Raw genomic sequence first — 15,911 nt, forward strand, 5'->3', positions numbered from 1 at the left:
CCCGGGGCTCGAACTCACAAACTTCGAGATCATGACCTAAGCAAAAGTTGAAGTCAGATGCTCAACCAACTAAGCCACTCAGGTGCCTCTTCATGTGCTTTTTCTAGGCCATTATTCCTGTGACTGGTCCATAGAGTACCTACATCAAAATCAATGCCATGTGTGGTTGGTGGGAGGTGGGGAGGAAGGGACAGGTAGCCAGCCTGTAAAGAAAAGCAGATTCCAGGGGCCTGGAAATTGACATTTCCAAAAGACCTCAGAGACTCATTCTTTCTTCTTTCTTTCTTTCTTTCTTTCTTTTTTTTCTTTCTTTTCTTCTTTCTTTTCTTTTCCTCTCTTCTCTTTCTGCTTTCTTTCTTTTCCTTTCTTCTTTCTCTTTTCTTTCTTCTTCTGTTCCTTCTTTCTTTCTTCTTTCCTTTCTTTCTTCTCTCTCTCCTCTCTCTCTCTCTCTCTCTCTCCCCCCCCCCTTTCCTTCTTTCTAGAGAATATGAGTGGGGAGGGCAGAGAGAGAGGGAGAGAGAGAATCCCAGGCAGGCTCTACACTGTCAGCACAGAGCCTGGTGGGAAGGCGTTGATCTCCATAGCTGTGACATCATGACCGGAGCCGAACCAAGAGTTGGATGGACGCTTAACTGATTGAGCCATCCGGCGCCCCAGGCCTCAGGGAACTCTAATGTAACTCACAATTTGAGGCTCCTAGCTAGAAGGATTTTAGGGATTGTCCAACCAACAGCTGTTTTGTAGAATCGCAAGCATAGACATAAATGACACCAGTGCCATGTAGCATATTACTGTTGAAGGAAACATAGAATTTATTAGTTTCCTTTTTTTTTTTTTTTCACTTTGTATTTGAAACCGTTGACATGAACAGTTAAGTGAATTGCCCAAGGCCTTGCAGATGGGAACCCGTGTCTCCACTGAGTACCACTTGGTTTGGGGGTGGGGAGTATATTGAAGAGAAGAGCTTTTAAAAAATTCCATTTGAAAGCTGAAATGAACCAGTGACCAGCCTCCCATGATGCTTTTTATATGTTGCCATTTTAAATATCATGTGTGTGCCGTCACCGCAGACCTTTTAATGTGTCAATTGAATTGGAAAACAATTCAGTTGTAGATTAATTGGGGCCATAATATTTTCTGAGTGTAGTTTTCTGCCTGGTCTGTAGTTGTCCCCCGACTAAGTTCACCAGGTTGCTTCTCTTCCTGCTTCCCCTACCCCTTCTTCCATGTTAGGTTATCTGTCTAGATCCTCCCCTCTTTTCAAATAGAGGGTCAACTTTCCATCCCAAACTCTTCCTTTTCATTACCTGCCTTCACTTAGTTCTAGCAACACATTGCCCAACAGACCTGACCTCATACCTGTGGCCGGGAAATTTTGAATCAAATATTTTGACATTGTTTTCGTCTTCTAAAAGTGAACCTGGTACTTCCTTGGTAAGTATGAGGCGAAGGAGTGTCTTGTTGAACTTCAGGACAGGTGCACAGATATACATGGGGATTATTTTATAGGTGAAATCAGGGGAAGGGAAGTCACACAACAACAGTAGTTTCTCAAAGGCAGTGATGGAGAAAAGACAAAAATTGACGCTCACAGTTCAATCTGAATAGGAATGTCTAGAAAGGAAGGGGTACAGTCCTAATATTTTACCTTGAAGGGATTTATGACTTGCTCATGTTTTGCATATCACGCATATCTGCATGTGTTATGGTCTTGTTTAACCACTGCTAGTACTAGATGTGAGATTCCCATTGGATGTAGTTTGTTCGTTTTTATTGAACATGTGATCAGTTTTCCTTCTCCCCTTCTTAACCGATCCTCGGCTGGTGTAGGCATAGTCTTGGTCATTCCTGATTAGCAAACGAGGGCTGGTAGGTGTCTGGATGAGATAACTTCAAAATAGATCCATCCTTTTGAGAAGCCTGCTGCTTTTTCAGCTTAGGAAAAAATAGCCGTGTATCAGTGGGGGCACCTTCCTGGTAACCTGTTCCCTAAACATAGACCCTTATTTTCCTTGTCTCGGGCCCCCCTTAGTGATGGGAGGGTTCATTCTTGAGAGTGAAATTGTAGCCTGTTCAGTAGATTGTTTCTGTGGAACCAGTGTGCCAGGACTAGAAAGATTTATGCCATAAAGCAGTCTGCTGCCCCTCAAACAGTAACTGTGTCAGCACATTTTTATAGCTGAGAAAATAGCTGGCCAGGGTGACCCAACCTTCCCACAGTTACTCACTCAGAGGTGTTTACTGACTGCCTTTGATCAGACTTCAAATGAGAGAGCCTAACCTATTTGTGGTGTTGTTTACTGTCAGTCCTCAGCCTGCCCTTTGTTTTTCACATACAAACAAAAGAGTGAAAGCAACAGGCTGTGTAAACATGGCTGGTGTATAGGAACTCTCATTTACTTTCCTGGCTTCCCTGGTGTGGTTTAGGTAAGGCAGAGACTAGAACTATAAATTGAACTTGTCATTTCAAACCCCTTATTAGAATCCAGCCACCAGACAATTTAGAGAAGTTTTATTAGCAATCAAAACACTTTGTAAAATTAAGTTAATTTCAGAAGATTGCTGTCTTGGCTGTGAGAGACAATTTCCAGTCTGACATTGGGAACTTGTGAGTGAGGGAGCAGGCCTCCTAGCTTGGAGAGAAAATGTGTCGGGCAGGTAAACTGTCATTGGTGTCTTGTGAACATTAAATTCCCTTTTTTAAATTCCATTTCCATAATAACTGTTGCTTTTTGAAAGTAGTTCTGTTCCATGATCTCAGATATTGCTCTCTGCATTGAGATTTCAGGTGCGTGAGTTAAAAAGAACTAAGCTAGTAAACCGCGTTGGATTGTTGTCAATAAAATGCCTTTAGAGTGTTGTCAAAGGCTTCCCTTTCCGGCAAGCTCTCTTGCAAGGGCAACGCTACCCTGAGAATAGTTCAAGGGGATCCTCTTTGGTTTGGTTTGTAAACCTCATTAGAGCAATGGATAATTGCACTCCCCTCATACATTGAGTAATGATACGTTGGTAAAGCTGATACATTCAGTATTATTTGTATGCAGCTCTCAGGTGGGTGATGTTTTTAATTTCTTTCATTTGTAACATGAATAATGTCCAGTGGCTTGTAAGGAATGAAATCACATATTGTTGTCTGGTTAATAATTGTGGTACTTTTTTCAGACTTGCCCCACTAGAGCGTGACCTTGGAATTGTGAAGCAGAGCACGATAGCATAGGAAGTGCACGCTTGCCCCTGAGTGCTTCACAAAGTTGTTATGCAAGAAACTATTTGCTGTCCTGTATTCTGCTCACTGTTCTGTCCCCCCCTGGGAGAGGAGGGCCTTGTGGCCAGCCATTTGGGGTGGGAGTGGGGGTCTGGAAAAGAAGAGTGGACATTTTATTCATCCCTCTTCCCCTTGTACCCTCCTGGAGAGCAGTGAAAAACTGGTGAGAGAATGAAGGCACCCCTTTAAATCGTCAGGGCCACAGTGAATAAATTCTGCCCATTCCTGCTGGCACGTCCTCAGTTGCTCTCCTAGCCATCTCCTTTTAATCAACGATCTTCTGATCCTTTCCCTATAAAATTATAGCCTTAATGCTTTTCTTTAAAAACAGCAGTTTGTGTCTTAGCTTGGGATGTATAGATGAAATTTAAAATACTCTGCTCTAAATAATTTTTACACTTAATGAGAACTGCTTGGAGGCTCCACTGGAATATGCTCAGCTTTTTGACTCACTGTTCTTGGTGACTCCCTCTTGAGTTTGTTACTAGTTGGAATACCAGCTGTTGGTGAAGTGGTCCTCTTACTGTGTGTGGGGAAGGGATGAGGGTTCTCACTAATGCTCTTGAGGGGCATGATAGAAAATATGCTGGGCTGGGTGGCCTGGGTGTCTCAGTCAGTTAAGCATCCAACTTTGGCTCCAGGTCATGATATCATAGTCTGTGGGTTGAGCCTCACGTCAGGCTCTATGCTTATAGCTCAGAGCCTGGGACTTCCTTCAGATTCTGTGTCTCCTCTCTCTGCCCCTCCCCCACTCACACTCTGGTGTACGCGTGTGCGCTCTCTCTCCTCTCTCTCTCTCTCTTTCTCTTTCTCTCTCCCCCTCCCCCTCCCTCCCTCTCTCAAAAATAAATAAACATTAAAAAAAAGAAAGAACATATACTGGGAAAGAGGCTTTGAAATAAAGTGCTTAATGCCCTTTGTGATACCTTTAACTTTGCTGCTAATATTTGCAGAGGCTTTCTTTTTAAAATACCAGAAACCCAGGGCACCTGGATGGCTCAGTTGGTTAAGCAGCCAGCTTCAGCTCAGGTCATGATCTCACAGTTTCGTGGGTTTGAGCTCTGCATCGGCCTCTGTGGTGACAGCTCAGAGCCTGGAGCCTGCTTTGGATTCTGTATCTCCCTCTCTCTCTCTCTGCCCCTCCCCAGCTCACACTGTGTCTTTGTCCTCTCTCAAAAATAAATAAAAAATGTTACAAAAATTTTTTAAAAATATCAGAAACCCTTTCTCAGTATTATTGAGTTGTATTTGTATCATTCCTGAGAGCTTTGAAGTTTATATTATAAAGTTCTGGTTTAAGTATAAATAAGCAAATCCATGGGTTATCTGCCATTAAAACCTGACATTACAAATCAAAACAAAGACAGACTGAATCTCCATGTTCATTTAGATAGTTGAATTAGCAGGGTAATATTGGATGTGTTTCCTCTGTAGACTGGTAACATATATTCCACATTTGGATAAGACAGTAAAGGTGAACTTGAAAGCGGGGCCAAGAGACCTTGGGAGGTCGAGCTTCAGCATCAGTTGTGAGCACACTGTTTTCTGTTTTTGTTTGTTTTGTTTTTTGTTATTTCCCAAAGAGCAACTTCTTGAACTATTTCTCATAGGCCTTCTATGTAATTCTTTAATCATTTCTATTGCTAGACCAGAGTTGCACCAAATAGTCCCGCTGCTTGAGCTGTCTGGGCTATATGCCTGACTCCATGCTGAGCTACAGAGTGTCTGTCACAGAAGCCTCAGGCCAAACGCAGGACACGAAGCTGGGCTCCCCCTCCCCCCACGCACTTCTGTGCACCTGCGCATTACTCATTCTGCATGCCATTCTCTCCGTAATTAAGAACAGAAATGCTTGTTCTCTTCAATGTCATTGTGTCCTTGGCATCCTGCACGGGCTCTGGCAACTAGACTGGGTTCAGCAAAGGTTTATTGAACTGAACAAAGCAACAATCAAGAGTTGTAAAATCAGGAGGGGAGGGCTGTGTTACCGGCCTCTCAAGGTACTAGTATCTTGGACAGTTTTAGTGTGCATTTCTGAAGCCCTGAATTTAAATCAAGTTCTTTTTAAAACTGTTAGATCATCATGCCTATTGTGAATGGATTCACCAACTGATTTGACTCTTGATTGCCCCAGTCACTGAGAGTTTTCAGTGCTTCCCTTCCCCACCCCATGGATAATTTTTATCTTCCAGTTCTAGAGCTCTTGGCCTCTAATAAAACAATTGCTGCTTATTTATAGTAGTTTATTGTTAACATACGTGTTGTAAAATCCTCTCTGTTACTTTTAATTCCTTATGGCATCTCGTATGATAAGGGTTTATGGAGTCAATAAAATATTAACTCTGATCACACAGTAATTATGTGGATTTTATTAGCATTTAGGCCCTTAAAACAACTTGATAAGGTAAATTGGGTAGATATATCTTAGTTTTATTGAAATTGTAGAAAATTGGGATTTGGGCAGTTTAGTCTCATGTGAGAATTAAACCCTTGTCTTCCAATTCCCGATGCCCTTATAACACTAAGTAGGAAAACAAGTTCCAAGAGAAACATTTGGAAAGGAAAGACTTGCATTTCAAATCGGCAAAGCAGGCCAGATAACTAACAAAGCACCTCCTTGTGTGTTGAAATGGTTAAGTGATAAGAGGTGGTGACCCATTATTTATGAATCCTATCAGTAATTCAGTTTTGGTTCTTGGTGGAGTGGTTGACTACAAGATTTCAGCAGGAATGTTTAGTCATTAGGCAATTTGTTGTTATGGTCACTTGCTACTTTTAAGGACAATGGCTGAGCCAGACTAGAAATTCTTGTAATGAAGCCAATGTCAGAGACAAGTGGGGGGTCGACTTGCAGAAAACAAGGGCTGATCCTTTGATTTAGAGCTGTCTCAGGACTTTTGAAAGTTAGGCACACCCAACTTTCTAAGGTTTCCTAGAAATTAGGGAAAGATAACAGGTAATTTGGGGAGAGGTAGAGAGCTAGGAATAGGATGGAGAAGTAGATAACTCTGGGAAAGCATGCATCCTTCCCTTTTTAAATTTTGGTTCTTATTTTTAAATCACAATTAATATATCTTGAATATATTACATTTTTTTAATGGAGGATACTATTTCCAAGGTACACAATGCAAATGTGTTTTTAGAAGAAAAAAATATCAAGAACAAAACAATTAACTTGCTCATTTGAGAAACTGTAATTCTTTCTTTGTCTCTGTGGTGAATGACTGCACACTATTAATCTCTTTATTCATACAGTATTTTTCTTCTAGCAGCACAATGGTAAAGTTGCTTTTCAAATACCGTTACTTGACCGGGCACCGTGCTAGGGTATCTTACATACATTACATCTTGCAGTCCTCAGGACAACCTTGAAATAGCCTTTGTCATCCCTTTTTTTAAGTCGAAATGTGCTAACCAGAGAGATTTTAAGAAACTGCCCAAGGTCATGCTAGACTGTGATAAGGTTCATTCAAACCCAGGCCTCCTTAGATTCACGACTTTTTCTTCTTCACGCTGTTCAGATTCTGCTGCTCCCAGCCTGTTTCCTCTCTGGCAGAATGCCTCTGGGAAGAAGTAGTTCCAGGTTAGAGAGACCGGCCTATCTGAGCCATGGAAATGTGCCATCTATACCTGGCTTCTGTATGAAAAATTACACCTAACGGAAAAAATGACTTAGCAGCGTTTTAAGGAACAACAAAATTTACTCCAGAAGGAAAGTAAAATTAGAAGCGACTAAATCTACTCTACCAAATCCAAAGGGCCCTTTAAATGCTTATTTCTGTAATTACTAATGTGTCCAGGGGTTGATAATCTTTTAAAATCTTGCTGAATTTAGACAGCGCCTGAAATGCCTCCTTGCATTTGTTTATATGTCTGTATCCCCATAATTAGACTATCAGTCCTTTGAGGATGGAGAATGTATCTTACTGGTCTTTGCATAGCACAGCATCTTGAAATAGCATCCTCCCAAATACAACTGTATGAGGAATGAAAATGTCCTCTAGGAGACTTCTACTCTGTTGCTTTTTGATAATTTGTTAGTAACTCCAGTTTTACTATCTTCCCCCCCCCCCGCCTTTTTTTTTTTTGGTTATATGCTCATCATCTTAAAAAAATGAAGTGAAATTCACATAACATAAAGTTAACGCTTTTAATTCATTGGCATTTAGTAAATTAGTAAATTCACTGTGCTGTGTAATCACTAGTTCTATTCTGAAACATTTTCATCTTCCCTAAAAGAAACTCTGCTCCCAGTAAGCAGTTTCTCTCTAGATCCCTCCCCACCCCTCCTCAGCCCTTAGAAACAACAAATTTGAGTTCTGTCTCTTTTGATTTCCTTATTCTGGATATTTCATATAAATGGAATTATATATAATATGTGATCTTTTGTGACTGGCTTTCACTTAACATAATGTTTTCAAGTTTCATCCACATTGTAGCATATTTGATTCCTTTTTATGGCGGAATAATATTTCTTTGTATTCTGTCATATTTTATTTATCCATTCATACTTGAATGGACCTTTGGCTCTTTCCATCTTTGGTTTTTGTCAGTAGTACTGCTGTGAATGTGTGTGTATATGTCTTTGAGTTCCTGTTTTGATTCTTCTGGTTATATACCAAGGAGTTATATTGATGGGTCATATGGTAATTTTATGTTGAAATTTTGAAGAAGCACCAAACTGTTTCCACAGGGACTCTACCATTTTACATTCTTACCAGCAGTGTACAAGAATTCCAATTTCTCCACATCCTCCCCAACACTTATTTTCCATTTTTCTGAGAATAGCCATTGGAGTGGGCGTAAAGTGGCACCTCATTGTGGTTTTAATTTGTGTTCCTTAATGACTAATGATGTTGAACATGTCATGCTTGTTGGCTGTTTGTATATCTTCTTTGGTGTAATGTCTATTCAAGCCTTTTGCCCATTTTTAAATTGGGCTGTTTACTTTTTTATTGCCTTGTAAGAATTCTTTATATTTTTGGGATGCAGGTCTCTTATCAGATATATGACTTGTAAATATTTTTCCTCATTCTGTAGTTTGTGAGTTCACTTTCTTACAAATGTCCTCTGCACCAAAGTTTTTAATTTTGATGAATTCCAGGTTTTTTGTCGTTGTTCTTGCTTGTGCTTTTGGTATCAGATCTCAGAATTCATTGTCCAATTCAACATCATGAAATGTAGCCTGTCTTCTTCAAGAGTTTCATGGTTTTAGTTCTTGTATGTAGGTCTCTGATCCATTTTTTTTTTATTTTTTTTTTTAACGTTTATTTATTTTGAGACAGAGAGAGACAGAGCATGAGCAAGGGAGGGTCAGAGAGAGAGGAGACACAGAATCTGAAACGGGCTCCAGGCTCTGAGCTGTCAGCACAGAGCCTGACGTGGGGCTCGAACTCACGGACCGCGAGATCATGACCTGAGCCGAAGTCGGCCACTTAACCGACTGAGCCACCCAGGCGCCCCACTCTCTGATCCATTTTGAATTAAGTTTTGTATATGATGTCAAGTAGAGGCCCAAATTTATTCTTGTGTCTGTTTGGGGCATTTGGCAATTCCATATGAATTTGAGGATTAGCTTTTCCATTTCTGCCCAAAAGGCCACTGGAATCTTGATGGAGACTACATTGCCTGTGTGATCACTTTGAGTAGCCATCTTAACGATATTAAGTTTCCATCCCATGTCTTCATTTAGGTGTTCTTTAGTTCCACTTAGGTCTTTAATTTATTTCAGTAATGTAGTTTAAGTGTCAAAGTTTTTCATCCCCCTTGGTTACATTTATTTCTTAGATATTCTTTTGGATGCTGTTGTAAATGGAATTGGTCTTTTTAAATTTCTTTTTCAGATTGTTCATTGCTGGTGTATAAAAACTCAATTGAGTTATGTGTTGCATTGTACCCTGCAAATTTACTGAATTCATTTATTAGCTCTAGTAATTTTTTATGGAATCTTTAGGATTTTCCTCATACAGGATTATGTCATCTGTGAGTAGATCTGGTTTTACTTCTTCCTTTCCAATTTGGATGCCTCTTCTTCCCCCCAACCCCCCCAATTGTCCTGTTGAATAGTGGTGATGAAAGTGGGCATTCTTGTCTTGTTCCTGATGTTGCGGGGGGTGGGGGGGTGGAATTTCAGTCTTTACCCATTAGGTATGATGTTAGCTGGGGGTGCTTATCATCTTTTAACCCACTAAATCATAGGTTATCAACGTGTGGCCCCTGGACAGCAGCATGTGTATCACCTGAAAACTTGGTAGAAATGCTAATACTTGGGACCTGCCCCAGACCTTCTGATTCTGAAACTGTGGGAAGCAGAGGTTAGAAACTAGATTTAAGAAACACTCCAGGTGATTCTGGTATACACTAGATTTTAAGTTTCTTTGAAGTTAGGATGTTTGTTTTGAGGACCTGTGCCTCATTTTTTTGTATTCCTTTTCATTCTCTTGTGCGATTAATCAGTGTGGAATAATTTTAAAAAATGAAAATAAGAAAAAGAAAGTTGGGGCGCCTGGGTGGTTCAGTTGGTTACGTGTCTGACTTCGGCTCAGGTCATGATCTCACGATTCTTGAGTTCTAGCTCCATGTCTGCAGATCCCGCTTCAGATCCTTTGTCTTCTTCTCTCTCTGCCCTTCCCTGGCTTGTGCTCTGTCTCTCTCAAAATAAATAAGCTTAAAAAAAAAAGGAAAAAAAGAAAATGTCAAAAGTTTCCCAAAGTGCCTGCACAATCTCTTATTTTGTCTACATGTTTTGAGCCACCATAAATAATTGGAAATTCATTATTAGACATTTACAAAATTCATCTGAAAACCTCACATTTCATATTCAGTCTTAGATCAATGACAAGCAGCACAGTGCACTTTGATGTAGACCATTTGTTCTGATAGTGACTTGCACTATAATTATCTGCTTACCTGCTAGCTAGGGACTTATCCTTTGGACTACTGCTGGCAAGAATTTCTCTTTTGGCTATTTAGAAAGACATGAGGGTCACTTTTATAGGGTTTATTGGATTTTATCACATCATTATTTTGCCTTTGCTTTTATTTTTCTCAGTTTCTTTTATCTTGCTATGTTGTGATTTCAGCCCCCTTACATCTTTTTTGAACAAGACAATATTTAACTATTAAGATAAGAATGTAATCTATTGCTACTAAGGACTATTGTTGAAAATAGCCATTTGGGCACACAGTATCAGTTTATAGACAAATACACTAAGTGTGTTTAGTCACTGCTTATTTACCTATTGGTGAATACTCCGCTTTTTAAAATACCATTTAAAATTGTCCAAAATTGTGGGATAGTTATTTATTTATAGCTGGCCTTTTTCTAAAGCTGGTTTAAATGATAATTTATACCCTGCGTTCCAATTTTCCACCACTCTTACGTGTCTGACCCTCCTTGGTATGCTCAGCTCAAGTCCATCTAGTTAACCTTGCCCCCAGAATGGGCGAAGGTTCTGAGTATAGCATCAGAGCATGGGTTATATACGTGTGTGAGCTCTGGGGGTCACTGGTAGCAGGAAGAAGCACAGAGTGAAGCAGAATGTCCTCACAGCCTTGGCAGGAGCTCAGAATCTCTCCATGGACATGTGTGGTCCTAAAAATACAACCCTGGGCTTTCCTTCAGTCTCTTTGATGTGGGAGTATAGTCCTCGCATCATTGGAGGAATTACTGTTGATTGACTACACTGCTCTCCAGCCTTTCTTGTTCAAGGTTTGCTATAAGCAAATGAAAAATCATTAACAAATGCTAGCAGACTTCTAAGATGGTAGACCATGCACTTGCATATTGCAGTTAAATTTTTTAATGACTGTAAACAATCATGGTTCTTATTAGTGTTTCACATCTTGTTCAGTGGGGGGAAAAAAAGGAATTCTTGACATTTGAAGTCATAGGCTAAAACCTGAAATTGATCAAATTACCCAAGGCATTTTTTTCATGGGGTTACTTGGCTCTTAGCAAACATTCTTCTTCCATTCTAAAAATTGTGCATGTGACATTTTTCATCTGTCTATGGAAGAGTTCATGCGGTCTCTAGCTGGGCTTGCTTCTTAATTACGTTCCCCCAAAAAGAAATCTGACCATAGTTTGGAAGTACTGTGTATATGTGTTTACTTTTGTTTTTAGATTATTTGACGTATACATATCTGTGCATATCTACCTATATGTAACGTAAGTGTTTAATTAAAGCTTCCAAATACATAAGAAATTCAAAATTTTTTTGAAAAGTTTTAATAGTTCAGTGCTTTCCCAATATAGTCAGAGAGGAGATTGGTTTGAGAAAAGTGTGTGGCTCCCTCCTCCTTCCCCCAATATATCAAGTGTTAGTTTGAACAAGAAAAGAATTTTCAGCATATTCTAAGAGCTGTATCATTTAAGTCTTGTGTGTTGATTAAAGGGTATTGATTAAAAAATCAAAAGGAACCTAGTAGTCCTAGAAGTTTAGTAAGAGCACTTTGTTTTCATTAGGGAAGGGTAGTAATAATATCAGGGGGGTTCTCAAACACAAACAGTTCAGCAGAGGCAGTAAACTCACTGATTAGGAGATCAGTATTTGGAGAAACTTTAACTTCTCATACCACCATTGTGAATGGATTTCATTTTGCTAGCTCTTACGCTCCTAAATGCCTGTGGGTATGGTGGTGTATTTCAGAAAGGAGAGGAACCTTGGGGTTCCAAGGCACAGCTGAGTTTTGGGAGCCATCACTATATATTTTGCAATGCCCTTTGAAAGGGTTTGAGGACAGTGACAAGAGGAAGGGGGAACAAGCATGTTAAAGTCATTTGGCTACTTTCGAAATCAAGGCGGGGAAGAAAACATTTTCTGGCTGTAAATCACTTAGTTGTCCTACACGCTTTAAAGCATTTTATACAAATGACTTTAACAGTTTTAGGGGTCATGTCTGGGGTTAAGAGACTGTTTGCCTGGTGTATATTTCAATGATTAAAAAGCAATATTTTATGGAGATGGTACCATTTCTGTTCACAGTCTGTACTGTGAAATATTTGATATTTATCTGATGAGCAAGGTTTGCCTCTTAAGTCAATAATACATCAAATGTATTCTTGTTGAGTTTGTGTTACAGGAACATGGACTATTTAAAAAAAAAAATTGTACTCAGTGTAATTGTAACAAACAAGACAAAGCAGAAAGTTACAAATCAACAGAAAAAAATTGTAACGATTTTGATGAGCCGTTATTGTGCCATGCAATGCTCTAAGCACTTTTTCCCCGTATTATTGAACTTAGTCTTTAAACCCAACCTAGTGAGGTAGGAATTGTTATTCTCGTTTGTAACTGTTGAGAAGTGAGACTCAGAAAGTCTAAATGAATTGTCTAAGGTCACACACCCAGTGTGAATAGTGAGCTAGGGACTGAAACCAGTCAGAGGCCATGCTTTTAACACCTGCTTATAAAGCTGAGTGCATTAACCCTTGGGTTTCACAGACAGTGCTCAGGCTACGGCTGAAATACTTGCCGATGTGTTTTTTAAAGTGAGTCAAATAAAAATTTAGTAAATGCCTAAATGTCTTGATGGCTGAAGCCAAAATGCTGAGGCTGAAGAGAACGATGGATTTGGAAGATGATTTGGAAAGTGCCTTCAGTGGCTGGTGGTTGGATTATTTAAGTCGCACTTAAAAATGGAATGGGGTCATGCAATTATCCACTCTCATGTTGTCGTTGTCTTTCGCCTTCATTGATTTGCCAGTGTGTTAGCATGTGCGTTACTGCTGTGGTTTTGTATGTGTTCAGAACTTATCACATAGTTTAGTTGCTTGGTATATTGTCCATGGAGCTGGAGTGAATGCTATAGTCATATGGAGCTTTACGTGAAGATTAGCATCTTTTCTGCCTTGCTCCTAGTTTTTACCCTGTACTTGCAGACCTGCTGATAGGCACCCAGTATCCTTGTCCCTCCACACACCCTGCACTGGCCTCCCCTGCAAAGTATTTATAACACTGGTTCATACTCGCAGGTGAAAGGTGCATTATGCTTCCAGTGTAAATGTAGCACTGGGTAGTGGGATCTGTCTTCTTTTGCCAAGAAAAGTGTTGTCTTTCTCTTGGTTTTTGTTACAGCCAAACAATTTTAATTGCCCACAGCACAACACACTTTAGGAGAAAGCAAATAAACAACACAAGGCACTTGGAGCCAGGAAGTCGCATCTCAGACTAGAAACACAGCTTCGGACGGACATTTGGGCGGTGGGTTGCTAAATAGGGCAGCCAGCTACCAAACTAAAAACCAGTGACCGTGAGCTTCTTGCACTTCTAGGGAAATCATTTAATCACAGGGTCATTGGAAGGGTGTTAGAAGTTGATTTTAACCTTATGATGATCAGTTTCTTTGTAATTAAATATTAACTCAAACTATGTCTTCGGTAACTAACTTCAGTAACTGCTACTCTTTGTTTTCTGTAGACATGTGGTTAACGTTTATTGAATTTAATATTTTGAAAATAACGTCTTGTTAACTGAATGCTTTACTTTGAAATAATCCAGGTAAATTTGACACGAGTGTTCCCGATAGTGCCTGCTTTTACAGTAGGATCTATTTTTTTTCCTTAAAAATAGTCCAAGTAATTAATTCTCTTCAGTTTTGATAATATTTTTAAAACACCAATATCATTTTGAATAACGTGTGTTTCTTCAACTCTTGATATCTTACTCTTGTCTCTTATAGGACCTGCTGAAGTTCCCATGATGTCACCTAATGGATCCATTCCCCCCATCCATGTGCCTCCAGGTTACATCTCACAGGTAACCATTGGATGGACTCCTCCGCTCATTATGGGCACTATCGTTGTTTCAAGAGAATATATGCTACAACTTAAAAACTTACCTCAAAGTTAATTTCGTTAGGGTAATGCTAGAGTTGCCATCATTTTTGTAGCACCACATAGTCCTTCCCAAGTCTTGCCTCTTAACTGGCCGGGGAGCCAGAGAGAGAGAGAAACACAGTAGGGCGCCTAGGCTGTCCTCAGCCAAGGTGCGTTGACACCTGATCATGCCGGAGAGATTTCCTTCTATCTGTACCACAATTTGCTGGAAAGAAAGAATTGGTAGATAGGTTTAATTAGTAAAAATACCAAAGGAGACATTGTTAAAGCAAATAGGGTCTGCCCCTGTATGATTGGAGTCTCATTTCTCTGCAATGTGTCCTCACCTGGGCTTGGTGAATTTTTGAGTATGATGAGAGGAGAACTTGGCTGCTGTTGTACTTAGATTTCTCTGAGATATAATTTTTCTTAGTAAAATAGCAGTAGCAATTTAAAAAGTGATAGCGGTTTCGGAGGTACGTGGGAAGGATTAGAGAAGAAGTCAGGATAAATGCTAAAGGAGAAACCAGACAAAGTTTACGACACTCAGGGTGCCTGGAACGTGGATGTCTGTACAAACTTTCATTTTGTCCTGTGCTCACTGCAGGATGAGCACGTCCCTTCTCTCCCGGTACAGCTTCCTTTCCAGATGCCGAATTGACTGTTTTTCTCTCTGCCCATTTTGTTCTTTCTTTGTGCGCTTATGAGAGCATTCTGTGCTCCTTAGGAAAAAAAAAATCCAGAAAAGACAGGAGAGAATAGAAAAGAAAATATTTATAATTTTACTACCCATGGAAGAGAATCATTGCATTAACATTTTTTGGATTATATTCTGGATTTTGTCCCTTTCTATTCTTCCTCTGTCTGCTTTTAAAGTGGTTTAAAATCTGTAATTTTCAGTTTTTAATGATTTTGTTAGGGTGAAAAAAATTGGCAGTTACATAGGAAAATTGCTAAAGTGCAGGCAGGAATCAAAGATTTATCCTTCTCTGATGTTAAAACTTAGCCATTTCTTCACTGTCTGAGCCATAGTGCAGCCACTATAATTTCATTTTTTCCATCCCTACTTTTTTTTTACATGAGCCAATTTGACATCTTTTTTTTTTTTTTTTTTTGAATAGTCAAAATGTCGGCCAGTTTCCCCACTGTTGCAAATAAATGACTTGTTTTACACAAGTCTTTGTAAATAAGAATCGGTAGAAGGAGAAAGGGTGCAGAGCAGGCCCCTCCAGCCAGGACACGCAATGATGGATCACGTTCACGTCACCAGTCAATTAACAGAAAAGAACAGGAATGTAGAATTCCATTATGTCTCCTCATTTATTTTGAGGAAGTGTTTCATTCCATTGAACCGTGTACAGTTCTCACAATTGTGACAACAGAAATAACACCTCCTTTCACACACTAAAGGTCCATTTAAGGAATAGCAGTTAAAAGTTGGGACATTCTAGGGCAGAGAAGCTCCAGTGTGCTTTTCCTTGCTATTGGTGTTCCTGTGATTGCACTCACTACAAAACGTTTATTTGAGTCCTAGGAAAAACAAAAATTTTAGCCCGTGGTATATTTCTGATTCCCTGAAAACTTCTATAGAGAATCCGGGTAGAGGGATTAATAGCAGAACTGTAAACTCGCTTTCATAAAACTGATGATAGAAACGTAGTGCGATACTTTCTCAAGTGAGAATTAGGGCAGAAAATGCTAGAGGGTATTGGAAGGATAGTAGAAATGGAATAATTTGGATGCTCAGTTGAGAAAAGAGAAAAAAGCAGTCTGTAAGGCATGTGTTCAATTTCATTTAGACTGGGCTCCTGAATCAGAAGAGAGTCC

The 15,911-nt window shown here is 39.7% G+C and overlaps 1 protein-coding gene across 2 annotated transcripts in view; it reads left to right on the forward strand.

Moving 5' to 3' along the window:
* FNDC3B (fibronectin type III domain containing 3B) overlaps positions 1–15,911 on the forward strand; it is a 365,061-nt gene that overhangs the window by 179,740 nt on the left and 169,410 nt on the right. For both annotated transcript variants that reach the window (XM_030328930.1, XM_030328931.1), the window contains exon 4: positions 13,949–14,025. In XM_030328930.1, the coding sequence (XP_030184790.1) occupies positions 13,949–14,025 (77 nt within the window). The remainder of the gene's footprint in view (positions 1–13,948; positions 14,026–15,911) is intronic.

Source organism: Lynx canadensis, chromosome C2 (genome assembly GCF_007474595.2).
Source record: "Lynx canadensis isolate LIC74 chromosome C2, mLynCan4.pri.v2, whole genome shotgun sequence".
NCBI classification, from domain to species: Eukaryota; Metazoa; Chordata; class Mammalia; order Carnivora; family Felidae; genus Lynx; species Lynx canadensis.